Genomic DNA, 26726 nt, shown 5'->3' with positions numbered 1-26726 from the left:
AACGGATTCATGTAGTCAAATCTTAGAGACTACTACACTGGCAAAAAAGAACCCTGGGGTATCTGCTGAAGCAGACGAATGCTGATGAGAGTGGGACTCGAACCCACGCCACTTTCGTGACCAGGAATATAGTGTTAAGAAGACCTTAACCTGGCGCCATAACCAACTCGGCCATCTCACCGTAAGGTGTTTTGATGCAATAGAGGTAAATTTGTTTAAATATATACTGAAGCGTTTTTGAGAAGTAAACAACCATATTGATGTGATATTGGCCACAACAGACACACTGTTTTTCAAAGAGAACCCATCAAAATTTGTCGTGTCTAAAAAAATCTGCGGTCAATGTGGGGTTGCGGGGTATTAGTGATTTTCGCTTTTCAACGGCTTGTGATCGCACCGCAAATACCACCAAAACCACAAGAGTCAGAACAATCACGGCTGCAAACACACACAACAGCGCAATCAAAGTATGTATCCGAAGTTGCTTCTATATACTCTATATCTATAACTTGCTCTTTAAATTCAACTGCTCAGGTCGCCACATCTCATTCAACAAGCGACTTGCGTTAACCATCTCGGGTCTACACTGATCCAAGGATGTGATACCCAGCAAGCGCATTCCAGTGTCGAGCTCATCCGCGAGTACTAAATGAAACGTTAGCAAAGTAATTTCATCCAATCTCTCACATGCTTAAACTTACTGTCAACACATCTCTCTACACCCTTGGAGCCATAGGCACCAAGCGCATAGAGGAACGGCCTTCCAACGCCGACTGCCGTAGCACCCAGACATAATGCTTTGAGCACATCGTTTCCATCTCTCAGTCCGCCATCAAGGAAGACTTCTAGTTTACTGAGAACTTCTGGGCAGTAGGTACGGATTTCTAGGAGTGTCATGAGTGCACTGGGCGCAGTGTGCAACTGCCTACCACCATGGTTACTCAGTAAGATACCATCGCATCCATATTCCATTGCGAGTTTTGCGTCTTCTGCGCACTGGATGCCCTTGAGTACAATGGGTCCATCCCATTCTTTACGGACCCACTCCAAGTCGTCCCATGTCATATACGGAGTCAACTGGCCTTGGACTGGGCGTCCGCCCATGGCAGGAGCAAAGGCGTTGTCACCGCCAATCTCCCAGTCCCCAGGACCTTCATCAGCAAGGCCTACTGCGAGCGCTTCCTCGGCTTGAAGGTGGCGATCTGCGGTGCGCTTTCCTAGAATGGGCGCATCGACTGTTATCCATAGGCCTTTGTATCCGCAGCGCTTTACAATGCGGATGAGTTCGAGAGCTTTGTCCTTGTCTACGGGCATGTAGTATTGGTAGAACAGTTGCGTCGGGCTTCCATTGCCAAGCCGCTTCTGTTCATCGACATAGCTCTGCATGATCTGCTCGCTGCTCTTGGAACTTGCCGTGCTGACAAGCGTATGTATCCCTTTGCGGACTGCTCCTCGTACCATTTCTAGCTCGGCACCTTCGTGAATCGCGCCCATTGTTCCCATAGGGCTAATGTAGAATGGGTACGGTGAGCTATATCCAAAGATCTTGCGGCGCGTGTCTACTTCGCCTACTTTGCGCATCACACGTGGACGGAAACTTATGCGACTCCAGTCATCAATGTTGGCTTTGATTGATGCACCCGTGTTTGCAGAGCCAGAGGCATAGATGTATGACTTGTGGGGCATAACTGCCTTTGCCACTGGTTCGAAGTCAGTCGTGGAGACGCAAAGACTGACATGAGGAATTTCATTGGAGTTGGGATCCGTGTCTGACGGCTTTCTGGAATTGGTATCTTTGATTTGACGAAGCTGGCCAAAGGTGTTTGGATCAACGGGTCCTATGAGGGCTTCCTTCGGTAGGTAATCTTCTAGATAGCTCAGTGGATGATATTTTTTGAACTCTTCTGTCGCATCCTATTCAATTGTCAGAAAATTCTCCCATTATGCACCGCTATACACTCACCGATCCTGCATTCTTTAAGATGATTGGTGCGCCACCTGGATGTTCTGATAAGAAGTTGGTCACATTGTACGCCTTTGAATCCAGCACAATCCAACAATCATTCTTGCTGTGGTGCTTTGCTACCTCTGCTCCGTTGATTCGCGACATGGCTCTAGCTTCTTGTACTCGGCGTGTATAAGTCGAGATCCTATCTTAAAGTTTGGCCAACCGCAGCGAGGGTATTTGAGGGGAAGCCGCTAACCCGGATATGTTATTCGGTGATCGGAAATATTGCCGATGCTCGCATGCGGGTTAGCTGGCACCGAATGCCGCCGAGTACTGTCGCTAGCGTCGGATGCTTCCTTCGGCAATAACGACCTATATGAAACTCACAGGAACAAGTTTAAGGCTGGTGCTCGTTGAGTTTGCTGGAGCTCTTCTTGAAACTTTGATTGAATATCGAATAGTACGTAGAAGGTGAGTTGGTCTCCATCGAACCCCGCCAAAGAACTCCACGTATGCAAAACGAAATATTGTACAACTTTTTCCTGTCATGCTTCTTTCTTCACATGTTGGTATACGCTCAAAGTGTTAGGTCTAGCCTTCAACTATTTGCAGATAGGCATTCGAACTTTGCTTAAAAAACAAATTATGTCGAGGCTGAACTACTTGATTCGTACACAGTCAACACATCAGCACTAGGCCATACCTACTTACAAAAACGAGACCCTGCTAAGCGAGCTTCTTTTGGTCGCCCTCGAAAGAAGTCCCGGAATGCCCGCGGAGAGCAGTATCTTGGGTGGGGTAGTGGGCCCTAGAGAGGCGGGTCACACCACTATTACGTTAAGGTGGTTCTACAAGAAAAGTACTCAAGTCAAACAGACTGCGGCGTAGGCATCATATTGTCATGCACACCGCATTTCTCTCAAATCAACGAAAATTTTATCATAGACTTTGGGGCATCGATGATCTAGAGGAAGGGTACTATGCAAGTAGCATACTACTGCAGTCTTGCAGGATCCACAATGCAAACGGTGTCGACAACACGTGGAGAATGTTGACAGCAAAGGATGCAGGTCGATAAAGTGCATCCCTGTGCTAGGCGTCCAGTATTCCCGGCAGATGTTTACTTACCCGGTCGCCCATGGCGTTCTAGGCGAAAGGCACCTTGATCCTTTGCCCAACGGTAGCGAACCGTTATGAGCTGTTTTCGCACTACTGCTGTCAAACTGCATCGGACCAAGCAATTAATAAAGTATTGTCGATGGAAACAGCAGGTTCCTCCGCTCCAGCATATTGGTATTAGCGAGGGTGTAGATGTATAAATCTTTGGAGCTGCAGGGAGATAATCACCAGGGATCCGTTCTTCAACTCCTCTCGACCGTTCCTCTGTCCAGCAATTCTTGCCCGAGATGCTGGCAAAGTCTATCGCTCTCTCAGCAGTCTATGCAGCTGTAGTATCAGCACAGAATGCATCAGCCGGTGTATCCCTTTCACCGGCTGCAGAAATAGTTGATATCAATGTCACGCCTGCAAACCTGTCCCTCTTTGAGACAGAGACAGTGCAATTGACCGACAATGTCATTGCAGCGATCAAAGAGCACGACGAATATGCCGAATACGCTTCGCTTTTCGAATTTGGAGACAGCCCGAACACTAGGCCGTCTGCACGTACCCGCCGCGCCCGTGAAGCTCCCCGCTGCAAAACAATGCCAGGAGATCCCTTGTACCCAAACAAGGCCGAATGGAGTTTGTTCGATACCCTCCTCGGTGGTGCTTTGGAGAAAATCATCCCCATCGGCTCGCCCTGCTACAAGCAATCACAATACAACAACTACGATGCTGCGAGATGCGCTGAGCTCGTCAAGGATTGGAATACCGAGGAGATTTAGTATGTGTATATCCAGTGTCATCACGAGGCGCAACTAACGTGATTAGCTACCAGGACAATGGTGCGCTGATGAATCCGCTGTGGTATGGCATGACTTGCCCAATTCCAGCTTCCGGTGATTCTGCAAATGGCACATGCACCCAGGGTGGCTACTCAGAGTATGCCGTCAAAGTTAGCAACGTTGCTCAGATTCAGCTGGCGATAAATCTCGCTCGCAATCAGAACCTCCGACTAGTTGTTCGCAATACCGGCCACGATTATAACGGCCGTTCGGTTGGAAAAGGTGCGCTCAGTATCTGGACCCATGGACTGAAAGAAATCAAGTATGTCAAGGACTATGCGAGCCCTACATACAAGGGACCGGTTTTCAAGCTTGGTGCTGGTGTTCAGGGATTCGAGCTATATGAGGCCGCTGACAAGTACGGTGTGTCTGCCGTAGCTGGTATCTGTCCAACAGTTGGTGTCACTGGTGGTTACTCGGCCGGTGGTGGACATTCGCCTCTGATGCAGTTTTTCGGACTCGGCTCTGACCAGGTTCTCGCGCTCGAAGTCGTACTGGCTAGTGGGCGCTTCGTTACTGCGACACCAGAAGTAAATAGCGATCTGTATTGGGCCCTGCTAGGTGGAGGTGGGGGCACCTTTGGCGTCGTTACGTCTGCTGTTGTCAAGGTCCATCGCAAGGTCCCCGTAACCATATCCACTTGGACCATTATGACATCCGAGACTGTCAGTGGCGACGAGTTTTGGGAAGCTTTTAGGTTTTACTTTGACAGCATGCCTGCTTACAACAAGGCCAAAACCTACTCTTTCTTTACGATCCTGTCGCTGGGGCCTGGCGCTTACATGTGGTCCATGGGGCCTTTTTTCGCCACCGACAAAACTGTGGACGAGTACGAGGCGTTGATCAAACCTTTCTATGAAAAGTGCGCTTCGCTAGGCATTGAGCTGAAAGCAAATACAACTTACCACGATAGGTTCTACCCAGCTTACCAGGCTACGTTTGCCTCCCTTGACTGGGTCATTGGTGGTGCCGGAGGCATCGCGGCGAACCGTCTGGTGCCATCCGACAACTGGAAGGATTCTGAGATACGCAATCAGACTGTTGCCACCATCCGCCACGCTGTGGATAATGGAGCAATAGTCAGTATGTACCATCAGCGCCCAGCCGAGCAGGAGAACAAGAATCTCAACTCTGCCAACCCCGCGTTCCGGAACGAAGAGAGCCAGATGGTCGTCATCACGCCGGTTGCGAACCAGACGCCCGCGGGATGGCAAGCGACCGTGGAGAAGATTACCAATACCGTCATGCCGCCGCTTCGAGAAATCACGCCAAAGGGCGGCGCGTATGGCAATGAAGCTGATATTGCGGAGCCCAACTGGCAGCAATCTTTCTGGGGCGACAATTACCCGAGGCTCGTGCAGATCAAGAGGAAATACGACGCTGGCATGCTCTTCTATGTCCACCACGGGGTTGGCACTGAAGGGTGGGCGATTGACGACGGAGGAATAATTGGTAAGGGCGTTCAATCGACCAATGGCCCACTGTGTCGCGTATAGTTGGAGTATTGGGTGACTCGCGCCATGTTCCTGAAGGATGTAGTGTAGTATATATGAGGGAGACGGGGGGCTAGATCAGATGGTTGTGCCAGCGACGGCGCATACATAGACGGGGCTTGTGCAGACAACGTCGGCTGGCCGCGGTGAAGAACGGGCGAGGGCGTGCTGAGTCGTGTACAAATGTGTCAGGCAAAGGGATGCGACACGGAAGGATAGTTTGCTGTGTGTTCGGCAGTTGTCTTAACGCTCGTGCAGGGTGCCAGGGGCGCGGCGAGACCATCGGCGGCGGGAGGTTAATTGTAGTAACGTCGTGTGGGCCCCACTGGCCACCCTCAACTCCCTCTCCTCTCTTTGCTTGAATCGATGGCGCGGACAGATCTGAAGGAGCATTGCGACAAGTCAGCGGAGGAATCGACCGTCCATTCCGCCCTTTTGCATTTCTCGACGACCGCGGGCGAAGGCGGCATGCGACAGTTATGCTGCAGACGCGGAGAGCGGCCGCGTCCCCGTCCCTGCAATCTCCACCCCCATGGCCCATTTTCTAGAAGGTTGACGAGCGGAGGGAAAGTCGATGCGAAGCGCATAGCCTTGCTCGTCGCAGGCCCGGGCCTATCAGCACCCGCGACACGCAACGCCCGCTGCAGTCCTGTTACAGCCCTGGATGAAGCCCCAATTGTCGGAAGTCCGTGTCGTATCTGTCCCTTGTGATCATGACGACGGCAGGAGTAGACGATTAGTCAAGCCATCTTGTCTGTCATCGCTACGCTCAGCGGGATGTAAAACAACCCGAGATCTCGTCCTCCGTCGTACCCTTCCCACTCACGCCTCCGTCTTATGATCACCGCCTCTTCATTCACCGCAATTGATCAAATCCATCCGGAAGCCTTCTCATCCGACGCGGAACGCTCTACAACTGCTAACCAGCATGTGCCCCTTCAGTAAGCTTGGCGACCCTCCTTCATCAAGACTATGCTGAGAGAAAAAAAAGCTTCACTACCTTCTGGTGAAGGTCCAGCGCGCTTCTCGCCCACGGCCGTAAAGGACTGGCAGCCTAGAAGAAAATCTGTCTCCAATGCCTGCGAGCGCTGCCGAAGGAGGAAGATCCGCTGTGACGGCGAAACTCCATGCGCAACGTGTAAGCGCTTTGCAGTGCAGTGTATAAGAACGCAGAAACCTAAAGAGGTCGTGGCATCGTCAGTTTACCCCACATGTTCCCCCATAAAAAAAAGAAGACGAACGTTGTGAACAAACCATATGACGTGATAATAAGCTGACCCTTGTCTTAAACAAAAAAGTGAACATCGAGAGGCTCTAGAAGGACGAATACACCAACTCGAGGCCCAACTAGCCCGACATGTCAACGCCCCCATGCACGGAATGGAGTCGATTGACCAAAACCTCATGGCCAGCACCCCAACCTCATTCGACTGGTCCGTCGGGGGCGGAAGTAGTACTGGATCCCATCTGAACCTCGATACCAGCATCCCCGCGACTTTCACCGCCGACGACCTGGACCTGGGCGCCTTCTCCGCACGCAGCGGCAGCATGCCCTCAATCGCCATAGACGAATGTGAGCCTTTCCCCAACCTCTCCTCGCCGTCTTCACCAGTACCTTCATTATGGTTAGGTACCACGCGTGCCTCGTCTCCCGACTCCATGCCCTCGGGGCCGCCACCACCACCCTCGGCCAGCAGCCTCTCCAACTACACCACCCCCTCCTCCTACTCCTCCGGCAAACTCCCAACAACAACCTCACCACTACCCTCCGGAGAAATGCACATAGCCCCCTCTTGGGAATTCATGGCACACCCCCACCTGCCACCCTCCCAACTCCACCCACCCACCAACGCCCCCATGTCCCGCCCCGCTCACTCCCGCAAAACATCCACCTCCTCCCTCTCCGCTGGAAGCACCGACCAAACCATGTCTCCCATCCCGGAGATTGAGGATGACCTCCTTCCCTTAGCCCCAGCCCCGCGTCTCCCCCGCCAGGGTATCTTCGCCGCCCGCCGCGCCGAAAGCCCCGGCCCATCCTCCTCACGCTCAAGCTACACAGACCGCAGCCGCGCGCTCGCCACTACACCGTTGCCCTCGCGCTTCGAAGCCGAAACCCTCACCAACGAATTCATCCGCCACCTCGAGTCGCTGGACTACAAAGCGTACTCCCTTTCCCCCCTACTCTTCGCCCGTTTCTGCGAAGCAGTCTATCCCAATGCTCAACCTTCTTCTGCCGTAGAGCTCTCAGTGAGCATGGCGATGGCAAGGTTCCATGTCTTTCTCGCCATGGCGATTGCGATGAAGGTGCGCATAAGGGATGCGCCCGAGCACACGAATGCGTTGCTCGAGACGTGTTATGAACTGGCGATGCAGCAGACGGGGTCGTCGACTTTCTGGCAGGAGGCCGGCGCGATGGAGGCGGCACAGTTACTTGCACTTTTTGCGGCGTTAAGGAAGAGTGGAGGAGGTGAGGAGGGAGGGTTGAGGCATTCATTTTCATGGTAAGCTGTTGATTTCTCTACATCTTTTTTCTTCTTGCTGTGATTGGTTATTTTTTTGGGATTGAGGGGGGGTTTTGGGTGTTTATATCGTGCATATCTCTTTTCTTTCTTTCTTGGTCCTTTTTTTTTTTCCTTTTTTTCCTTTTACAAGGCAGACGGACATGTCAAGATGAGAACCTCATTTCCCCCCAAATCTTTCTTTTAAAGCAGGGCGGGATCCTCATCTTGTTTTTTTTTTCCAACAAAAACTTTCAAACAAACAAATAACCATGTATATATATATAGATGTATGCGTACACAGCATTTGCTCTGTAGCGAGCAACAAAAGATGAAATCATGAATCTAAGCATAGAATATAACTACAGCTTGAAAAACGTGTTGTTTCTTTGGTTCCTGTTTTCCTTTGAAAAGTGTCAGGACGTCAATCACATGCATGAGAGCTTAGTAATAAACACTCATCAACATCCGCATTAACTTATCCCATTGCTCCACACTATGCGAACAAAAACAAACAAACATGTCGAATTACCATACATTTAAAAGAACGCACTTAGTTCAGGGGTATGTAACTATCCAACTCAAACGCACCACGTATACGAAAAATCAAAAAAAAATCATTTTAACATCCCCTTATTACACCCCCCCTTCCCTTATACGAATATCAACTCTACCAATGCCTGCCCTTCGACTTCATAGCCTCACTAACCATGAGCCCCGGAATCGTAAACCCATACCCATCCGTCCTTCCTTCCCTATCCTTATTACTAATCTCGACTCTAAGCGAAACATCGAGACCATACGGTCCACACAGGCCCGACGGCTGCACACCATTCGCAGCAGGATGCTGAGTCCCTGCTCCATGCTCACCAAGATGGAACGGGTGCCGCATGTTATCTTTTGCACCCGGAGCTTCACTCATAGTAGATTTCGCGTCGCCGTTTGTGTGCACAGAGGGTGTGGCGCCGGGTTGGGGGCTGGGTGCAGACAAGGTGGCGGCGGGGGGGATGCTGGATTCACAGATGATGGCGTAGTTGCGGGAGGGCATGGTGGCGTGGTTTGAGTCGGAGGTTTTGGGTTCGGGTTTGGTGCCGTTGGAGTCGGTGGTGCCGTTTGTGCCGTTTGTACCGTTTGCAACGACGCCGTCCGGGAGGGTGGGATCGCGGTCGAAGATCTCGAGGAGGGTCTCGTCGGTTTCCTTGTCGAGGTGGTGAATTTTGTTGCGTTTGGCGAGGAGGTTGGCCACGGCTTGTGGTGGGGGCTTGTTGGTGATGGCGGAACTGATGATGTTGGGCATGTAGCGCCAGTCCTCCTCGGCGCGGAGTCCTTGTTTGGCGTTCGAGTAGAAGCGGCCAATGGCTCCGAGATGGACGTCTCCTCCGAGAATAGTGACTCGGGCAGAAAACTTTTGGGAAAAGGCTTGCAGCTTGTGCATAAGCTGTCTGCGCTCTTCCTTATGCTGGCGGGCCGTGTAATGGTCGTCGAGATCGTCGAGCAAATCGACCTTGCCGTCAAACTGATTAAAGAAACCACCAGCAAAGCCAAAGCGCTTGTTCAAAAACTTGATGGGCGCAATCAGAGGCGACTGCAGAATGTTCTCAAGCCAGATCAAACGGGGATACGCGATAGGAACACCGAGCAGTAAGATCATGTGTCTGAGTTCTGGGTTGGCAGTAAACTCTGCATCTAAACGATCAAACAGCAGCTTGTACGTCTCCGGGTAGTTAACCTGGTGTCTTGTGCGCTCCGTTCGGGCGTCGATACCAGCAAAGGCAATTCGTGCGCCTAACTGACAGTAAATGTTGCGGCTCCGTTCCTCGACGTACGGACCAGGCTTGGAACCAATAATGTATGATGAGTCGCCTTCATCGTTGGTCATTACAAACGTATCCTGGACTTGGGCATGATCTGCAGGTGTCGTCTTCTCTCCTTGAGCATGTACGGCCGTTGTCTGGGGAGCGTCGGTGGTGTAAGTACTTGGTGGAGGAGCAAGATGGTGCTGGAACAAAAGATAGTACTTGTGAGCGACTCCTCCAATACCGCGGAAAACAGAGCAGTTCATAAAATGATCGGTGTAGGAACCAAATCCATCAATAATGTCGTGGTCGTCCCAGATGTTAACCTGAGGAATCTGGCTGTTGGCAGTGGAAAAGGGGGCCGTGCCGTACCACCGGACATAGTTGTTGTAGTAGTACTCGTCGCACTCGTCACGCATCTGCCTGTCAAAGGGAAATTCGCGTCGTTTGTGGGGGTTGGAGATGTCGGTCCAGGGCTTGAGTGGACCATCCACTCGCACTCCGTCATTGTAGATCTGGTCGCCGCCACCAATCATGACGTGGAAAGGTCGCTGGTCGTGCATGCGCAGGACATCATGCCAGAGTACGGGTCCCTGCCAAACATCCAAGTCGGTTCCAACACTAAAACCGTTGCAAGAGTGGAACATGATGCGCATGGACTGAGAGATGGAGGGAATCACAAATCTCGTCGGCTTCTCTTCCTTTCTGCCATCAACGTACTTGAGGCTCTGAATATCGTAGTCCCACCTCGACTCGAACGGCTGCATGGGCGCGTCGATGAGAAAGCGCCAAAACGCCTTTTTGGAGTCTTCGTACAGCTTATGGCCGTGAAAGACCCTCTCCGCAACGCTGAACCTCACATCGCCAAGCGACCTGTCTACAGCACCAGCGGGTGACAGGGTAAGCTGCGGGCTTGGGTGTACGCCGTTTGCATCCTGCTGCCCCGGCTTAGTCACAACCAGCACACTGCCGTGCCATATGGGCTGTCCCGCCTGCTGATTGCTGGTGCGCCTATAGTTCAGCAGCGGTCCCAGTACAACATCCAGCGAACCCGAGGTGCTGACAACTTGAGGGCCTTGGCCAATGCCTTGAACGCCACTGGGATCGGTATGCGGTTGGACGTCGGCGGACGCCGTGAAAACAGGTTGCTGGTATTCGGTCGCCATGGCGCACTCCGGTCGCAATTAAGGGCTCGTAGTAGTAGCAGTGGTCGTATAAAAGCGAGACAAGATGCCCACGCAAAGCGCGTCGTAAACAAGAAAGATGTCGTTACACTTCCAGGCTTCAGTCAGCAAGAGGGGCTCAATTCAACGAAAGGCGCAAACTCACAATTGCGATGGGCTGAGAGACTCTAGTAAGCCGCAAAAGCTCTGGCGCAGATGGGCAATGCGCGCGACACAGGGGGAAATATCAAGGAAGCCTTGCGCAAGACAATAGTCCAATTGAGTTCGGGGGGAGGGACCTCCTCTTAGCAAAACAATACTAGTAGTAAATAAACAAAGGCAAATATGTATGGCGTGGAGGGTTTCAAACACGCGTATGTAAACGAGGAAGGGAGGAAGAAGAGAGGCTGGGGGGGCCCAAAATGTATGCAAGCCTCGAGGACTCGAAAGACCAGAAAGTTGTGTTGTGCCAGTGATTGATGGGCCACAGCAGGACAACGGGTCAGGGATGCGCTGCCGCTAGCCGGGGAGAAGTCCTTGTTCGAGTCGCAGCCACAAAAGGTGAAAGGGTGCCCGCAACCGCAACCGCGGTGGATCGCGCGCTTTAGTGGGTCTTCCTTTCAAGATATACGCTACATAAGTCTATGAGATGTTCAAGGACCCCTCTCCCCCCCCCCCCCCAAAAAAAAGGGTCAGAACATGCCGTGCTGACCCGGATGCGCACCCTTGTTCTGCAACTCCTCACTCGCTGCAGACTTTGGAAGCGCAGTCTAGTAGTTCGCGGGAGGGTGACATCGATGAGCTCATGACCCGGGCGCAAAGCAAGCTTCACGGGTGCACGCTAAGAACTAGCCACCACCTTCACAAGAGCAGTGCTCCCCCATGCATGGCGCTATCCAAATGACGCACCTTGAGTGGCTGTGTCTGTGGCTGCAGACCCACTTGTAATCTCCTGTCAGCCACCCTGCTGCAGGGAGAATGTTCGTACCACACGCCCATGCCGTATTTCCTACCCTACATGTCCAAGTCAGTATACACGCTTGTGTTTAGGGAAAATAGCGATCATCCATGCTTGCGTGAACTGTTTCGTCAGCCACACACGGATGCCATTGCACGGTTCAACTGCTGCTGGACCGGACCGACACATCCAAGCCATGATCTGCTTGATCAAACATGTTTACTATACGTCTATCGTGTCTGGATATCCTCACGCTTCCTCCTCCACAGGCAACACCTCCTCTCGTCTCAACCCCATCTGCTCCCCGACCCTCCTCACTACCTCCTGAATAGCCTTACACGCCGGACTATCCGGGTACGCCGTCAAAAAGCTCTCTCCAAAATCACACGCCATGCCAATCCTCGGATCTAGGGGCACCGCACCCAAATACGGAATCCCCTCGTCCTTCGCCAACCTCTCCGCACCTCCCGTACTCGCCCTGAAAATCTGACTCTCATGCTTACACCCAGGACACACAAACCCACTCATATTCTCCACAATACCCAGCACGCGTATTCCCGCCTTTCGACAAAAATCAATCTCCTTGCGTACATCCAGCAGCGCAACTTCTTGAGGTGTAGACACGAGAACCGCACCATCCACACCCGAGGCTTTCAGGAACGAATTCACCGACAGATGCTCGTCAGACGTGCCCGGCGGCGTATCAACGATGAGGAAGTCCAGTTCCCCCCACGTAACGTCCATCAGGAACTTTTTAATGAGCCCGTTCTTCTTCGCGCCCCGCCAGATGACTGCGTCGTCACGGTTCGGCAGCATAAACTGAACGCTCATGACGCCCAGGTTTTCGCTGACCCAGACGGGCTCCCACCCTTCGCCGCTAACGTGTATTGTTTCTTCTTCTACCCCCATCATCTTGGGTATGCTGGGACCGCAAATATCCGTGTCCATGATGCCGACTGTGGATTGAGGGTTCGAGGCGAAGCCGTGGGAGAGCATGGTGCTAAAAGTCGATTTTCCTACTCCGCCTTTGCCAGAGAGTACTAGGATCTTGTGCTTGACAGAGGCGAGTCGTGCTGTGATGAGGGGAATGTCCGGGTCAGGGCCTTTGGGCGCGGAGGCGCATATTGCTTGGTTGGGACATCCTGCACAGGAGTCTGCTTTACCAGCAGTAGCGGATTCCGGTCCAGGGCAATGTTCTGTGAACCATGTGTTAGTCGTGTGCTCCTCTGAGTCGCTTGTGGTGGCGGGGCAAACCTACCCGGCTCAGGCGCAACCAGCTGGGGCGCTGCTTTGAGAGGTGCTTCAAAGTCCACTTGCACGGGCTCTTCCAGTGACGGCGCCATTGTAGTTGTAGGGCTTGCGTGCAGGTAAAGTCTACATTGTTGCGTGCTCGACAAACATCCTCGACACGCTTGATAATCAACCTCCGCGTCGCCGCTGCTAGCTGCTCGTCTTGGCATTCTTGCCCCACCCTCTTCCGACTTTCGGCACCAATGACTGCAACGCCGTAACTAACGAATCACGCCTATGTCAATCACGTTCTCTTTTACCGTGAGAAAATAAGTGAAGGCCACAGTACAGAATGACATCTATTCATGCAAACTATGCTCATCTAATACTTCTTGTCATCGTCTGAATCCAGCCTTTCGAACAAGTCCAAAGTCCTTCTCATCACGAATCCACCCCTACTGGAGTTTGACCATCACATATGGTATTTCTACGTCTTCCTCCTTCTGGTCCTCGGCCGTTATCTCAAAGATGACATTCTTCTGATGGTCGGGGATCGGCTTCTTGCTGACGTGCTCCACTAGCTTGCTCATCCTATTCACAGTATTAGCATTTGATATCCAAAAGAGAGATACAAGCAACTTACTTCAGAGGCATCCGGTCCTTTAGCTTCGAAGGAGGGTAGAATGATGCGTACAGCAAGCTGACACCCGAACTGATCATCTGGATTGACAAGCCCTTCTTCTCAAAGTGGTCAACAAACTCCTTGAGCGTGATGTCCTCCACCTCAAAGCGGTCCCACAGCTTGTCAATCGTCACTTCGCCATCATGTCCTTGATATGTTCCCTTCGGGCTTGCTATTGGTTCACTGAAGCCAAAGAAGGGCAGCGCCAGGTTGATGAAGCCGTTCTTGTACTGCTCAATGTCCTTCTTACCATCAATGATCTTGTAAAGCTCAAGGTTGACGAGACCAGTCACAAGGGCTGTGGTTGTGGCAATAGCAGGAATAATCTTGCCAGCAATGAACTTGGTCTTGTGGCGGTCGGCCTGCTCAATCTTGTAGTTCTCTGCACGCAGATTGCTAGCAGCTGTGATGAAGTCAATGTGATGGTTGGTGTCATCATCCTTCTCAAACTCAACAGGCTCAAGCCTAAATCCAGCCAAAGACTTGGGGTCCGGAAGCTGGTTAATGATCTTATTGAGAACATCGTTGTCGTCTCCACCACCCTGGTTGGCATTTGGATCTGGCTCCTTCTCATCCGCTTGGATCTTCACAGTAGGGTCGGGCTGGAAGTCGGGAACGATCATATCGTTGAGTACCTCCACGTAGTGCTCTCGAGATGCATTTGGCTTGATGCCATAGTTGAAGGCGTGCAGGGTGGCAGCGGCTTCAACGTAGGTGAAGTGGGTAGGGTTTGAGGGGTCGAACTTGGTTGGATCGGGCGCACGCTTTGGGCCTGACCAGAATGGCTGACCAGATCCAGTCTTGGAGTCCTTGGGGAAGTTGTAAAGCAACTGCGCAATCGCGTGGTTGTAGTTCTTCTCGAACTGGTGGCGCGCCCAGATGATGCAGTCATCAAAGGTCAGCGGTTTCTCAGTCACCAAGAAATCCCGGAGAGTCTCAAGGGTCTGCTTCTCGTTTCCAGATTGCTTCAATGAAGCACCAAGATAATCAGGCTGCGTCAAGTACAAGTTGACAATCTCAGGCCCCTTGACAAATAGCGAATCGAATGACTCTCGCGCCCACGCAATCGTGTGCTCGATTCGGTTGGGGAAACTTCTCAATGTGCACATGGGGAATGACTTCTCGGGTGGGTCCTGCGATGAAGAGTAGGACTCGGTGATGAACGGCAGAACAACCTGCGTGTTGCCCTTGGTACCGAGAGTGCCACTGTCGAGTAGAGGCTTACGGAAGAAGACGCATCGTCGGTCGACATATGTGCGCGCTTCCACGTTGTCGAGCGCATTTGTTACGCCGTCTAGCGAATTCCAGAAATCCTCGTTGAAGATGTGCTCCGTTTCAGGGCCGACCTTGTCTTGTAGAGTGACAATCTTTCCCTTGAGATCCGGGTTCATGGCCTGTACTGCCTTTGCAGCAGCATCACTCTTTAGCTTGCCGACATCTGCAGGTCGGAACAAGAACTGGCGGTTCAGATTGCTCTTTTCAATCTGGTCGTTGTCGGTTACGGTAATCTTGCCCTCAGGACCAGTAGCCAGACCCATCATAGCCCAGTTCTTGAGCATTTCACAACCAATGGCGCCTGCGCCGACCAGGAACTGCTTGACATTGCTGAGCTTTTTCTGGTATTCCTGACCCAGTACCGCAATCTGACCGTCATATCGTGAACCAATCGGAGCGCACTGCTCCTCCGAACGGGTTGTGGAGGTAGGGAGCGACTCTAGCGAATCGAAGTAGAGGAACTGCACAATGGGGTGGAACTTTCCAGACACAGACTTCAATACTTCCTGGGCAGCCATTCCACCAAAGAAAGCAGCTACAGGGCTGAGGTCGCCACGAGCTTGGTAACTAAGTTCCTTGATGAGCTTTTCATCCAGCTCAACTTTCTCTTCACCTTCGCCTGCAATCTCTTGCGCAATCTTGAACAGCTCCGTTGCATCAGCCTCATGGTGAGGGCGCGGGAACTCGCCCTTATGAAGCTTCGCAAACTTGTGGAGAGCTTGAATGCCGACGTGTAGTTGTTGTGGTCGGTCGAATTTTGCAAAGTCGGAAATGAGAAGCTCGGGCTTCTTTAGCTGCTTGCTAAGTGGCTCGAAGTTGAGAATCTTGGGCATCTTGACCTGGATAAACTGGCCTCCCCTCTTGTACTCTCCCAGCCCTGACACGTCACCAATCGAGAAGGTATAAGGTCCCTTGACCTCAATCTTGCGAGGCGCGCAGCCGTTCAGAGGCTCCATCCCCTCAACCTCAGAAAAGGTGACCCAATCGCCATCTTCAAGACCGTGCCTTGTCTCATCCAATGCCGATACAATGCCCTCCTCGTCAATGCCAGCAATGATGCCATTGGTCACGTTCTCGCCAGTGGGGTCGCCGACAGTGAAGTTCTTTCCGAAATCGGTGAAGATGGTACCGAACAGACCAAATGTATCCGTGATAACAATGTAGATACTGTTGTCATGGCAGTAGTCGGCGATCTTGATCTGGTCGTCTAGCGGGGTGTCGGTAAGCACTACAACCTGGAACTGCTTCAACTGGGATAGATCTGACGTCAGATCCTTCCCGCTGAACTCCTGGACGGGTGTGTATGGGTTGAGTTCGGAAACGCGGGGCACGGTGACGGAGGCGCGCGGCTTTCCTACATCGTCAGGTGTAAGGAAGAACTGTGACGATAGATCGGCGAGAGCGGCGGGTTTGGGGTCGTAAAGCGTCAGCGATTTGACACCGGCAAGAGCAATGTTCTTCGCAATCTCTACACCAAGGCCTCGCAGACCAGCGACAAGGACATTGGACGAGCCCATGCGCTTCATGGCCTCGTGGCCCAGCACGTATAGCTGTCTGCTGTATAGGGACTCGTCGATGTCGCCATTGTTTCCAGAGGCCTCCTTTAGCTGCTCGACAGCAGTGGCAGGACTATCGACTTGCATCTTTTCCTGCTCGTTGTTAGCTTTTAATCAGGGTGTTTCGAAGTGACGAAGCCGACGGCAGTTGTAGACGCGCAGGGTGTCCTGGTTCGAGGACGCAGGGAAGCTTACTGTCATAGCCTTTTCTTTCTTACTGGGACGAGCGTCCTCGTCGTTCTGTTGCCTCTTCCCCAGTTTGTCGACTGTTGAGAAGCTTAGCAGCCGTCCGGTGTGGCAATCGCGGGCGCCTTGACTATCGCGGGGTAGCAAGCTATATGGTGTTTTTAGTTGTGGAACGCAGACAAACTAGATCAACTGGTTTGTCTTATTTTTGAGCAGGATGGTGTAGACAGGAGGAAAGGGATCTGCCCGAGAAGCAGCAGGTGGCAGTAGTTATTACGTGAGTACCTGTCACATCGAGAGTGTAAGAGCTCCACATTAGCGCCATCCCACTTTGGTCTTGGCACATGCAATCATCAATCAGCCCGGTTTGCAATTCTAGCTTACATACTCTCGCAGTCGCACCATTTGCAATTAGCTTTTTCCGCCACCGTATTGTTTCTTTCAAACCCGTAGTTAGTCGTACAGCTAGAGCATGTTCCAAGATTCACCAAGGCCATAATCACGTCATCAAGATGAGTTTTGTGAAGGAACTGTTTTTCATAGTTACACCCTTAATCAAGGGCTCATGTTTTCGTTCAATCCTTGTACGTATCTTCCGTATCCATAATCTCATATTTCTTGCATCTTGTGCATACGCATTCTTCATTAAGCGGTTCAACGCCCATCTTCTCCATCGTCGTGTAACTGAAAAAAGAAAAACGGAATAGAAAACATAACTCATCGCTATCGCAGCGTAGTAAAAGCTCGCACGCTAAAACGCCTTTGCTCCCAAAATAAACGCCAATAGGTAAGGCTCCATGCAGGCGAGCCTGGTAACCCTCCTTTTCTTATCAAAAGATAAACCGGTAGCATGCTCATAAAACATTGCGTCTAGTAGCGGACTAGACGACGCGAAAGGAAGAAAAAAACATGTGACTTTGTACAATTCAAGAATTCCAGCAGGAAACGTGAATAAGACGACGAGATTATCGCCTTGACGAGTGTCGTGTTCGGCGAGTGTGTCGGTCTGATGAGCTTGCGCTGCCTGGATGGTTGTTAGTATTTCGATCAACGATTAATTCGTAGAAATAATTGGTCACTTACTTGTACTCGTGTAGTCGCTGTACATGTATGATGTTCCGCTGACAGTAGTGCTCTTGTCGTCCGCCTTGTGGTCCTGGTGTTTCTTCAGACCCAATGCAAGCGCCAGGCCACCAAGACCAGCGGCAATGCCGAGACCCTTCTTTGCGCCGCTGTGCTTCTCCGAGCCAGCACGCGAGGGACGAGCAGGACGACCTGCGCCGTACCAGCGTCCGCCAGCTGCGCCTCCGCTGTGGTGGTGCTCTTCGATGTAGGTTTCCTCGTGGCTGTGCTTGCGCTTCTTGCCGAAACCAAAAATGGCGAGAAGAGTGTCGAAGAGGGCGCGGGCGCAGCAGAAAAGACACAACAGAAGCAGCAGCAAAACGCCCAGGATGACACCAATGACGATACCGGCAATGGCGCCACCGCTGAGACCGTTGTTTTGACCCTCAGTGGGAACGAGGTCGTTGCCGGCTGCGCCAGTGGGAATTGGAGTCTGGAAGGGAACTGTCGCGGTTGGGGTGCCAGTGTAGGTGACTATAACAACGCCTGAGCCAGTGGGTCGTAGAGGAGCGGAGGGTGAAATACCTCCAGAACTTCCACCAGCGATCAGAGCGCATTGGCCGGCAGTGAGGCAGTAGAATCCCGAGTCGCAGCAGGTGGAGCCGCATGGATTTTGCGAGTCCTTGCAAGTCTGTGTCGCAGTCGCAGGGACGTAAGTGCTAAAGACTTGAGTCTTGGTGAGGAGTCCGACCGTCTCGACATAAGTGGTGGTGTGGTACTCCCAGACACCTCCTGTTCCCTGTGGGCTGGCGTTGCCAGAGCCGCCGCATTGCGCCTGGTTCTGCGCATCGGTGTAGCAGGTTGAGCCTGAAGGGCAGCATAGCCAGCCGCCGTAACCGCAGGAAACTCCATCGCAGGCTCGTTTTTCCACAGATTGGGACGAGTTGTGGTAATTTTCCAAGTCTTGAAAGTGGACTGGGGGATAAGGCTTTGCGAGGGCGGCTGGAAGATATGCGAATGCAGCCAGACCAAGCATGGCGGAAGGCATAGTGAAGAGGTGCATCGTAGCGATCGACTGTACCAAACGGCCGGCAAAGGAGGCGGCGATTGGATGGAATTGGAGGGGATGCGTCTGCAGAAAGAAGAAGAAGAACGACACACTGCTGCTGGTGCTGCGGCGCGATACTATACTCGCCGTCGCCTGTCGGAGCGGTGAATGCGTGGGTAGCTGCGGGGTCGGCCTGTTGGCTAGCGTGCTGTCCAGACCCGGACGACTAGGTGTGCGTACGATGACTGGCTTCCTGCACGAGTGGATGGCCTGTCTCTTGCGAAAAAAGAAACAAAAAGAAAGTCAGCAATATTCTCTGAACAAAGCCAAAGTGCAGTGGTAGGGAGTATGTAATTGTGCAGGAGAAGGAAGCAGGTTGGAGCAAAGAAAAAGGTACACTTGGAATATGCGTGAGGTTGGGGAGCCTGCGGGTCGGTGGCTGGTACTGGGGAGGTTGGGGAGGCTACTGCCGCCCAGAGTCGCAACACGGCCTGCGGTAAGTGTATTCGCTTGCGCGAATTCTTGGACACCGGCTGCTAGTCCTCTTTTGCGTATATACGAGTTCCTGTAATCGTTGCTGTCGTGTCAAAAAGTGGGCGCGTTGTTTGAGGATATGCACTCTAGAGTGTGTTGTAGGTATACTTGGACTTTCGTGTACCGCATAGACGCTCCGCCCCCCGGTCACCTAGCAACCAGAACACGGCATCGTGCCTCGAACCGGTCTGCCCACGTTTCCCAGCGCCTTTCTCCAACTACGTATTGTCCAGCCCCCCTGCAAATACCTATGTCTGTAAATGGCAGCTGGGCCTAAATTGGGCCTCAGTAATATCTGCGTGCCTTGGCATCTGATATCATGACATTCTCGACGTGTTGGAGCCGGCGCAGACCGGTGCCATGGTTTGCAGTGGTTTGCAGCCGTTTGCCTTACTAGTCGCCAATCGTCTTTGCCTATCATGTCGCGCTCTTCCGCATCATCCGCCGATTTGCACGTCACGATTCAAGAGCCTGTCTTTTAGCCCTGTTCCCCTGTCACAACTGTCATCTCGCCATCTCAGGCATCATGCTGTGTGTATTACAACCCACTTAATTCGACCATGGACCAGGTTTTCGGGTTACTAACGTCGATTTTCCATATGCAAATACATACAGTCAGTATGTATACATGCAGCTGCTTTCCCCATTGACCATGTATTCTGAACCCGGACACCAGCAAGCCACCGACACCATGATCTAACTAGTCCACTGCCTCCACCCCAGAGCGTGCTTGGAGAAGAGTTTCCAATGGACTTGCTTTGATTTTGCAAAGCGCGGTTTTGAGGTCTCGAAGAAGCGCCTTACTTCTTCACCCCGAAGCCGGTGCCGACATCGTTCTCTTGCCTCGTCAAGATCTTCTTAGGGCCCCAAACCCCCGCCCTACCGCCCATGTCAACCCCAACTGTCTTGGAACCCGTCATCTCCCCACCGTCGCCATTGCCAGTGCTATTTTCCTTTGTATTCTTGGGCCCAGTAGCCATCTTTGCTACTGACAATGAGTTCAAGAGTTTCGTAGGACTGCTCGTGGTACCACTACTGCCAGCGTTCTTTTTGGCCTTGAACTTTTTGCCTCCCAAAGTCTCAATCCACGGACCGCCTTCTTTCTTAGCTCTGATTTCGTCTTCTTCTTTTTCTTGCTTCGCTCGCTGTTCTGCCTCTCGTTCTCTAGCTGCCTTCTCGCGAGCCTCGCGTCGAACACGCTCCTCTTTTGCTCTAATTTCCGCAGCTACCTTCTCCTTGACCGCATTCTCGCGAGCCTGGCGGGCCTTAGCGATGGCTTCTTGATCAGAACGGACTTGAGCCTCGATTTCGGCACGTGCTTCGGCTTTGATGCAGAGGTAGCATGGGAAGTGCGACGGACGATACTGCTCATCTTCCTTGATGTCAAGACAGACGTTGTTGGAGAGGAGTCCTGGACGGCACATCTCGATATAAGGACGATCTGAAGGGTGGCCGCACGTATGCATCTTCTTCCAGTAGAGACACATGTTGGTGAAGGGCTTGGGGGATCGTTAGTGAGCTGCTATGGCAAGTGCCCGATCGAAAACTGCCGGTGTTAACGCGAGTTGGTATAACAGTGGGTAGTCAAGATGTGAGAGCGAGACGGCATCTTAATTGTCGCTGCTTCGGCGTTGGGTAAGTGAAAGTGGGGTGAAGTGAGAGCGCGCTTTCCTCAAAGATGAGTGACTGTCAGTTATGGCAATCACTGAGGTAAGTGAGAGCAGTATTTGAAGCCAGTTGAAAACAGTGAAGAATGAAGGAACACAAGATCAAATGAAACTATAGAGGGTATATCCGCCACACCAGACAGACCACAAGTGGGCCCATAGGCATCGCGCCAATCGAGATGCATCGGGGTATACAAAACATTTCACGCCCATCCTGATGTGCATCATGCAGCACCCCGACACTGGAAGACTCTACCAAAACATACAGTTGATAGATATATGACAAAACAGATTACGGAGCAAGCACAACAGGGTTTTACGCTGACCTCCGTTGGCGCTTTGCCTGTGGACGGGCGTCACGATGCTCGACCTCGGTGACACGACTGCCGCCCATCTCCCGGACCTTTGTTACAAGGGCATCAGTCTCGTCAAGCTCCTGCATTTCGTCGCCACCTCCAATACTCTTGCCCATGAGCAGTACGTTGGGGACTGTTCTGCGGCCAGTGGATTTGTGTAAGAACGCTTGTAGTTTCTCGCCCATGGGGTTGAGGTCCAACTCGACAACGTAGGGCCTAGGAACAATGTTGTATTTTTCAAGCAGAATGTGCTTTGCCTTCTTCGAATGGGGGCAGTAGGATTTTGAAAAGATGATCACTGCAAGAGGTTAGTAACTGCGCACAAGGGTTGGCGTATCTTGAACATACTCGGACTCTTTTTCAGAATCGCATTGAGCTCCATCTCGACTTCGTGATCCTCGGGGGTCTCGTGCTCCATCATGGCTGCCTGGTCGCGAGGCCTACCGCCTTGTTGGGCAACACCCGGTACTCTGTCGCCATCCATCTTGACGCGGCCTGCTACACCCTTCTTGTCTGGGCCTTCAACGCCGGCCTTGACTTTGGCGTACTTGTCGTCGGCGTGCTTCTTGGCCTGGTCCTCGGCGGCCTTGAGGCGCGAGCCAACACTCTCTGCATCGCGCTGCTTTACGGCTTCTGCATACTCCTTCTCCTGCAACGCCTGCTGGGTCTTTGTGAAGAAGTCGGACGATGTTGTCTGGCGGGCTCCTCTTGACATGTAGAAGAGCACGGTGATTGTGACGATGATGAGGATGACAGACAGCCTCATGCGACGCTGTGACGGCATGGTGGCGTAGATGACGTTACTCGTCTGGGTCGCGTGGTGTTTGTTGTGCGCCGTGGGATGGGTGAAGTGGTGCGATTGCTATGCGATGCAGAGACTATCGAATCCCAATGGCCTGGTGTTGTGTCGGGTCTGGCAGGTGGGCCAGTGTGGGCGTGATATGATTGTCAGGATGGATGTGTGATGCCTGAGGTGGTGGTGCTGGGCGCCGCAATAGCCAATGGGGAGGGGCCAGATGCACGCTGTGCTAACAACGACAACAATAGGCAGAAGTATCAAATCGGGGTACAATTGTGTGTGTGTGTGTGTGTGAAAAAAAAGAAGCACACGTTGAATGCGCTGTGGGCCACGGCCGTATCTAAGCGTGTGTAGTTGCGAGAGCGCGATGGCAGCTGTTTGGCGCTGTGTTTGGAACAAATGCGGAGACGAGATGAGGTGGCCCTGGCCTCATCGATCCTTTCCTGTCCTGCCATCGCGCCACTTGCCTGCCCAACCAACACTATGTTGTGCGACAACGACGCTCCTGTCTGCGTCCCCAACGTGTGCGCAACCTCTGTCGTCCTTGCTTGAGACCCTAGGAAACACCAAAGCCCCTGACGTAAGCACCGTAAGACGCCGAGTCTCGAGCGCAAGGCTTGCTGTATGTAATACGCATCTTCGTTACGCTATCAGCACCAGGCCATGCGACGGGAATCTGGCAAACGCAACCCACGCTACCTCGGTCCGCAGTACGAAGTCGATCACCCACTGCGCTTTTCCCGCTTTTGCACCAACAGCCTAAGCCTCAACCCTCCTGTCCCTGACTAGCCGTGGCTATGGATCCGGCTATCCTGGCAGCCCGTGACAGCGCGTTTGGCTTGCAAATGCAAAGACCAGAGTAGAGCAGGGCAGAGCAGGGCAGAGCAAATGCAACCAATGCCGTCAGTTGCCATGGCCCTTTCCCGCCGAAACTGCTATCGCGCCGCACATGTCTGTGAGAACTTGACAGCACACCGGATCTTCTACTTGATGGAGCCCCTTGTTCTAAACTACACACTCAACTGTCGGGAACGCGTCCGTTGTCTGCTGCCCCAGTCTTGCTCTTCCGACACTCGAGCTGGAAGCACCCCGCACTTGGTATCCATAAAACCGGTTGCTGTGCTACAACTAGACTAGCGTCCGTCTAGTTCCATTACGTGCATTCCGCCATCCCATGAGCATCACGACGGTATTCCGAATCAGTTCGACTCTATATAAATTCGCAACTTGCTATTGAAACTGGCCATTCACAAACTTGTACAAGCTATCTATTCCCACTCCTTCATCCCCAAGCATGGCCCCAACTCTTTCCTCGACTCCCATCTCCATTGTCCCCTCAGCATCCGAGATCAAGAATGGCGCACTCGGCCAACGCAATCTCGAAATCGCAATTCGGGCTCTTGCACGTGACGGTCTTGTCGTCTTGGAGGATATAGTCAACCATGCCGTCTTGGACCGCTTGAATGAGAAAATGGTCCAAGATGCATATGAGCTGCAGGCGCGGAAGGATAGTCCCTTTAATTACAACAAGGGCAATATCCAGCAGGACCCGCCCATGACGGAAGGGTGGTTCAGCAACGAAATATACATCAGTAGGATTTCCTCTTGTCCAGCTGTGCGGCTGCAAGACCATGCACTCATGTCATCTCCTAGATCCAATTGTCACCCAGGTGACATCAACCAAACTCGGACCCAGACCTTCTCTGCGATTCATGTCCGGCAATACAGCCCTGCCCCCTACCGAAACATCCCCACCCGCGTCCCAGCCGACTCACAATGACGCGGATTTCGACCACCCTTCTATCCCATTTGCTCTTGTCATCAATGTTCCCTTAGTCACCATGACTCCTGAGAATGGTTCTACTGAAGTTTGGCTCGGTACGCACAATGATACCACCATTGCCGATCAAGAAGGCGAACACGGTGACCGCGCTAGCGGAAGAATCAAGAAACATCTGCTTGACGCTCGTAGGGAGGTTAGGCCACCCTCGCAACCAATCGTCAAGAAAGGAAGCATCATCATACGTGACTTGAGACTCTGGCACGGAGGAAAGCCCAATCTTACTACCGATCCCAGAGTAATGCTCGCTATGAGTAAGTTTCCTGCTTATATGCAACAGGTTGCCAGTCTCACTATTTACACTAGTACATTTCGCGCCATGGTACCGCAACACCATGCAAGTCGAGTTTGCCGAAGAGCTTACCGAACGACTCTTGCCTGAGAAGACAGGTCTGGATATCGCTGCGCAATACATTCCCAGCGAGCAGCTGCTCAAGAATTACTTGAACAGATCGTACGGAAATGTATATGATTTTGACCAATCCGATAAGGTTGAAGGAATCTTTTAGGCTAAAGCATATAACAACCAGTTCCGATTCGAGGATTTCGCAGCGTGATTTTCAAGGTCAGCACAGGACATGCAACATGCCGATTTCATCTCTTGATAAAAAAAGACCTTCAGTCCCGTTTCAAATACATCATATTTTCAGACTGCACTTCATGATATCACTTCAATTATTCCCGCCTTACTAGTCGATCGAAGAAGTATGTCAGCACCTTTGCCAATGCTTGGTATTGGCACAGGAACGACGCTGAGTTATTATTGGTGGAGTGGCTTACGCTCGTCGCTCAGTAAGCCGCCAGAGGCGTGTCAGCGGATACAGAGCAGTCACTGCCTTGGCGGTGCTGGAAGGGCATCATAATCAGCATTAGCATCAGCATGCTCGGGCGAGGTGTCTTCTTTCTCTTCACGATTAGCCTTACTCTCAATGTGACGCCCCTCTCCTCTGCACCTAGTGCTAGGCTCCGCCGACTAATCTAACATTTGTTTTACTACTCCAATACCCCACACATTTACAACATGTCGATTGCATCGGAGGGGACGGAATTTCGCCCAACTATCACACAGCCAATTGTCAATGTGGAAGCTGGAGATGCAACAAATGGCTTCAAAACAGCGCTGTCTGTCGAAGTGCCTTTGATGGTATTAGCAATCAGTACTGTGCTTCTTAGAGTCTATTCAAGATTAGCTATCAAGAAAAAACTTGCCGCAGATGACATTTTGATACTGTTAGGCACGGTATGTTCGAATTGTGCCAAAGAAGCCAAATCACATTACCATATGGCTGTTGCTAACATCAAACCAGGGAGCGGCTTTTGCACGCACCGTTATATCGTGCATGAGTGCAGAGGATAACTGGGGCTATGATAGAAAAGGGTCCGTCCATACCAGCTAATGGCATGGCAAGTCATGCTGATTGTACTGATAGCCCTGATCGAACATCAGAAGTACCATACTACCAGGTATGGCCCGTACTACATCTCAAATTACCACGCTAATACTCAACAGCACATCTTCGAAAGACGTATCGCTTACCTCTTTGCTGTTACCTTTACTCGATTTTCAGTCCTTGCATACTATCTGCGCATCTTCCCACCCGGGATGGCATCGCTCCGAAAATGCTGTTACATTCTTCTTGCTATGGCTCTTGCGCTCTTCGTCGAGGTCCTTACCGTACTCATAGTATACTGCGAAAATATCGGCAAGCTGTGGACCGAAGACTGGCTCGAATTCACCGGATCGCAATGTTTCAGTTCCGCCGTATATAGCTACTCCGCAGCCATCGGCGACAGCATCATGGACAGCATGATATTCGCCCTCCCAATCGTATATGTCTGGCAGCTCTCCAAGCTGAGACTCCGCCAGCGCCTCGGTCTCGTCGTGATATTCGGCCTCGGCTTCACCGTCTGCGTAGTCGCCCTCCTCCAGATCCCCTTCATCAAGCGCCGAGAAAGCAACATGCAGTACTTTGGCTCCGCAGTCAACATTCTCATCTCCATTCAAATCTCCTTCGCCATAATCGCAGCCTCGCTCCCCGATCTCCGCGCCCTCATAGCGCGAAAATTCCCTCACTTTTCTCCCCTCCACCACCGCAGCTTAGCTACCAACGGCGGTCGCCATCCTAGCGGAGGCTCCGAGAGAGGCAGAGTCGGCGTCTGGGACGCAGAGCAAAGTTCTCCAGCCCAAGGCGTGCCGGCAGAAAACGCCCACGCAACTCCTGTAGGCAAAAAGGTATTTAGGAAACCAGACTGGCTGCGCAACAGCATACCCGCGAGTTTAATGTCCACCATGATTACGCAGAACGAAGTCGCAAGGGATTCCACCGAGGAACCATCGGTTCCGCCTCAGATACCCGAGAAAGTCAAGACACCAAGTTGATGGAAAAATGTGTTATTTTTGCGTCCAATAGATTAATCGCACGTGGCTAGCGGTGCGATGCGAACGCCGCCGCCGCGGGCGGCACATGTGGGGATCAAGGTGCGCGAGGTACCATGCGTGATTCGAGGTCAATCTTTACCTTTTATCGAAAGAGGTAGAAGGGGATGTTGCAGTTTCTATGGAGGATATGCATGAGTTGTGGGTAGGCTTTTATACTACTGCGACCGGACTAGTGAAGAAGCAATGGTTGGGCTCGTTTGATAGGTATCGCTTATCAGGGCCATGTGCCGATGAACCAGGAGCCGCAAT

General features: G+C 52.1%; 13 protein-coding genes and 1 non-coding gene across 14 annotated transcripts; 5 read left to right on the top strand and 9 right to left on the bottom strand.

Annotated features, from left to right (window-relative positions):
* Positions 1–82: 82 nt before the first annotated feature.
* On the bottom strand, positions 83–181 carry COCSADRAFT_t2. Its single transcript has one exon. It is a non-coding gene; the product is annotated as a tRNA-Leu (tRNA).
* A 292-nt stretch (positions 182–473) lies between these two features.
* Positions 474–2133, bottom strand: COCSADRAFT_32366 (uncharacterized protein). Its single transcript, XM_007696083.1, has 3 exons — positions 1964–2133; positions 702–1914; positions 474–645 (listed from the first exon to the last, which is right to left on the bottom strand). Exons 1-3 carry the CDS (start codon positions 2108–2110, stop codon positions 503–505), a joined length of 1503 nt encoding a protein of 500 aa, XP_007694273.1. The 5' UTR covers positions 2111–2133; the 3' UTR covers positions 474–502.
* A 1254-nt stretch (positions 2134–3387) lies between these two features.
* Positions 3388–5390, top strand: COCSADRAFT_61297 (uncharacterized protein; the record flags this gene model as incomplete). The annotated part of the gene is made up of 2 exons (XM_007696225.2): positions 3388–3833; positions 3881–5390. Coding segments are annotated over 2 exons (1956 nt in total), but the record flags the coding sequence as incomplete, so codon positions are not given.
* Positions 5391–5425: 35 nt separating this feature from the next.
* COCSADRAFT_212728 (uncharacterized protein) lies at positions 5426–6353 on the bottom strand. Its single transcript, XM_007696750.1, has one exon. The coding sequence runs from the start codon at positions 5926–5928 to the stop codon at positions 5461–5463; it is 468 nt and encodes a 155-aa protein (XP_007694940.1). The 5' UTR covers positions 5929–6353; the 3' UTR covers positions 5426–5460.
* Positions 6354–6685: 332 nt separating this feature from the next.
* Positions 6686–8040, top strand: COCSADRAFT_32365 (uncharacterized protein). The gene has a single exon (XM_007696082.1). It carries the CDS (start codon positions 6792–6794, stop codon positions 7890–7892), a length of 1101 nt encoding a protein of 366 aa, XP_007694272.1. The 5' UTR covers positions 6686–6791; the 3' UTR covers positions 7893–8040.
* Positions 8041–8352: 312 nt separating this feature from the next.
* COCSADRAFT_32363 (uncharacterized protein) lies at positions 8353–11332 on the bottom strand. The gene is made up of 2 exons (XM_007696081.1): positions 11011–11332; positions 8353–10955 (listed from the first exon to the last, which is right to left on the bottom strand). Exon 2 carries the CDS (start codon positions 10845–10847, stop codon positions 8556–8558), a length of 2292 nt encoding a protein of 763 aa, XP_007694271.1. The 5' UTR covers positions 10848–10955; positions 11011–11332; the 3' UTR covers positions 8353–8555.
* A 719-nt stretch (positions 11333–12051) lies between these two features.
* Positions 12052–13145, bottom strand: COCSADRAFT_76432 (uncharacterized protein; the record flags this gene model as incomplete). The annotated part of the gene is made up of 2 exons (XM_007696749.1): positions 12052–12998; positions 13061–13145. 2 exons carry the CDS (start codon positions 13143–13145, stop codon positions 12052–12054), a joined length of 1032 nt encoding a protein of 343 aa, XP_007694939.1.
* Positions 13146–13487: 342 nt separating this feature from the next.
* Positions 13488–16632, bottom strand: COCSADRAFT_77645 (uncharacterized protein; the record flags this gene model as incomplete). The annotated part of the gene is made up of 2 exons (XM_007696748.1): positions 13488–13623; positions 13676–16632. 2 exons carry the CDS (start codon positions 16630–16632, stop codon positions 13488–13490), a joined length of 3093 nt encoding a protein of 1030 aa, XP_007694938.1.
* A 935-nt stretch (positions 16633–17567) lies between these two features.
* COCSADRAFT_212682 (uncharacterized protein) lies at positions 17568–19080 on the bottom strand. Its single transcript, XM_007696747.1, has 2 exons — positions 17815–19080; positions 17568–17755 (listed from the first exon to the last, which is right to left on the bottom strand). Exons 1-2 carry the CDS (start codon positions 18854–18856, stop codon positions 17697–17699), a joined length of 1101 nt encoding a protein of 366 aa, XP_007694937.1. The 5' UTR covers positions 18857–19080; the 3' UTR covers positions 17568–17696.
* Positions 19081–20175: 1095 nt separating this feature from the next.
* COCSADRAFT_177383 (uncharacterized protein) lies at positions 20176–20862 on the bottom strand (the record flags this gene model as incomplete). Its single annotated transcript, XM_007696746.1, has 1 exon — positions 20176–20862. The coding sequence occupies one exon, from the start codon at positions 20860–20862 to the stop codon at positions 20176–20178; it is 687 nt and encodes a 228-aa protein (XP_007694936.1).
* Positions 20863–21014: 152 nt separating this feature from the next.
* COCSADRAFT_131725 (uncharacterized protein) lies at positions 21015–22584 on the bottom strand. Its single transcript, XM_007696745.1, has 2 exons — positions 21747–22584; positions 21015–21696 (listed from the first exon to the last, which is right to left on the bottom strand). Exons 1-2 carry the CDS (start codon positions 22180–22182, stop codon positions 21359–21361), a joined length of 774 nt encoding a protein of 257 aa, XP_007694935.1. The 5' UTR covers positions 22183–22584; the 3' UTR covers positions 21015–21358.
* A 727-nt stretch (positions 22585–23311) lies between these two features.
* COCSADRAFT_131720 (uncharacterized protein) lies at positions 23312–24693 on the top strand. Its single transcript, XM_007696744.1, has 3 exons — positions 23312–23789; positions 23851–24291; positions 24344–24693. Exons 1-3 carry the CDS (start codon positions 23492–23494, stop codon positions 24544–24546), a joined length of 942 nt encoding a protein of 313 aa, XP_007694934.1. The 5' UTR covers positions 23312–23491; the 3' UTR covers positions 24547–24693.
* A 230-nt stretch (positions 24694–24923) lies between these two features.
* On the top strand, positions 24924–25470 carry COCSADRAFT_32358 (uncharacterized protein). The gene has a single exon (XM_007696080.1). The coding sequence runs from the start codon at positions 25059–25061 to the stop codon at positions 25392–25394; it is 336 nt and encodes a 111-aa protein (XP_007694270.1). The 5' UTR covers positions 24924–25058; the 3' UTR covers positions 25395–25470.
* COCSADRAFT_32356 (uncharacterized protein) lies at positions 25467–26584 on the top strand. Its single transcript, XM_007696079.1, has 2 exons — positions 25467–25513; positions 25575–26584. The coding sequence occupies exon 2, from the start codon at positions 25680–25682 to the stop codon at positions 26415–26417; it is 738 nt and encodes a 245-aa protein (XP_007694269.1). The 5' UTR covers positions 25467–25513; positions 25575–25679; the 3' UTR covers positions 26418–26584.
* The last annotated feature ends 142 nt before the right edge of the window (positions 26585–26726 follow it).

This window comes from Bipolaris sorokiniana (assembly GCF_000338995.1).
Source record: "Bipolaris sorokiniana ND90Pr unplaced genomic scaffold COCSAscaffold_1, whole genome shotgun sequence".
In the NCBI taxonomy this organism is placed as follows: domain Eukaryota; kingdom Fungi; phylum Ascomycota; class Dothideomycetes; order Pleosporales; family Pleosporaceae; genus Bipolaris; species Bipolaris sorokiniana.
This window is presented reverse-complemented; position numbering and strand designations above follow the sequence as displayed.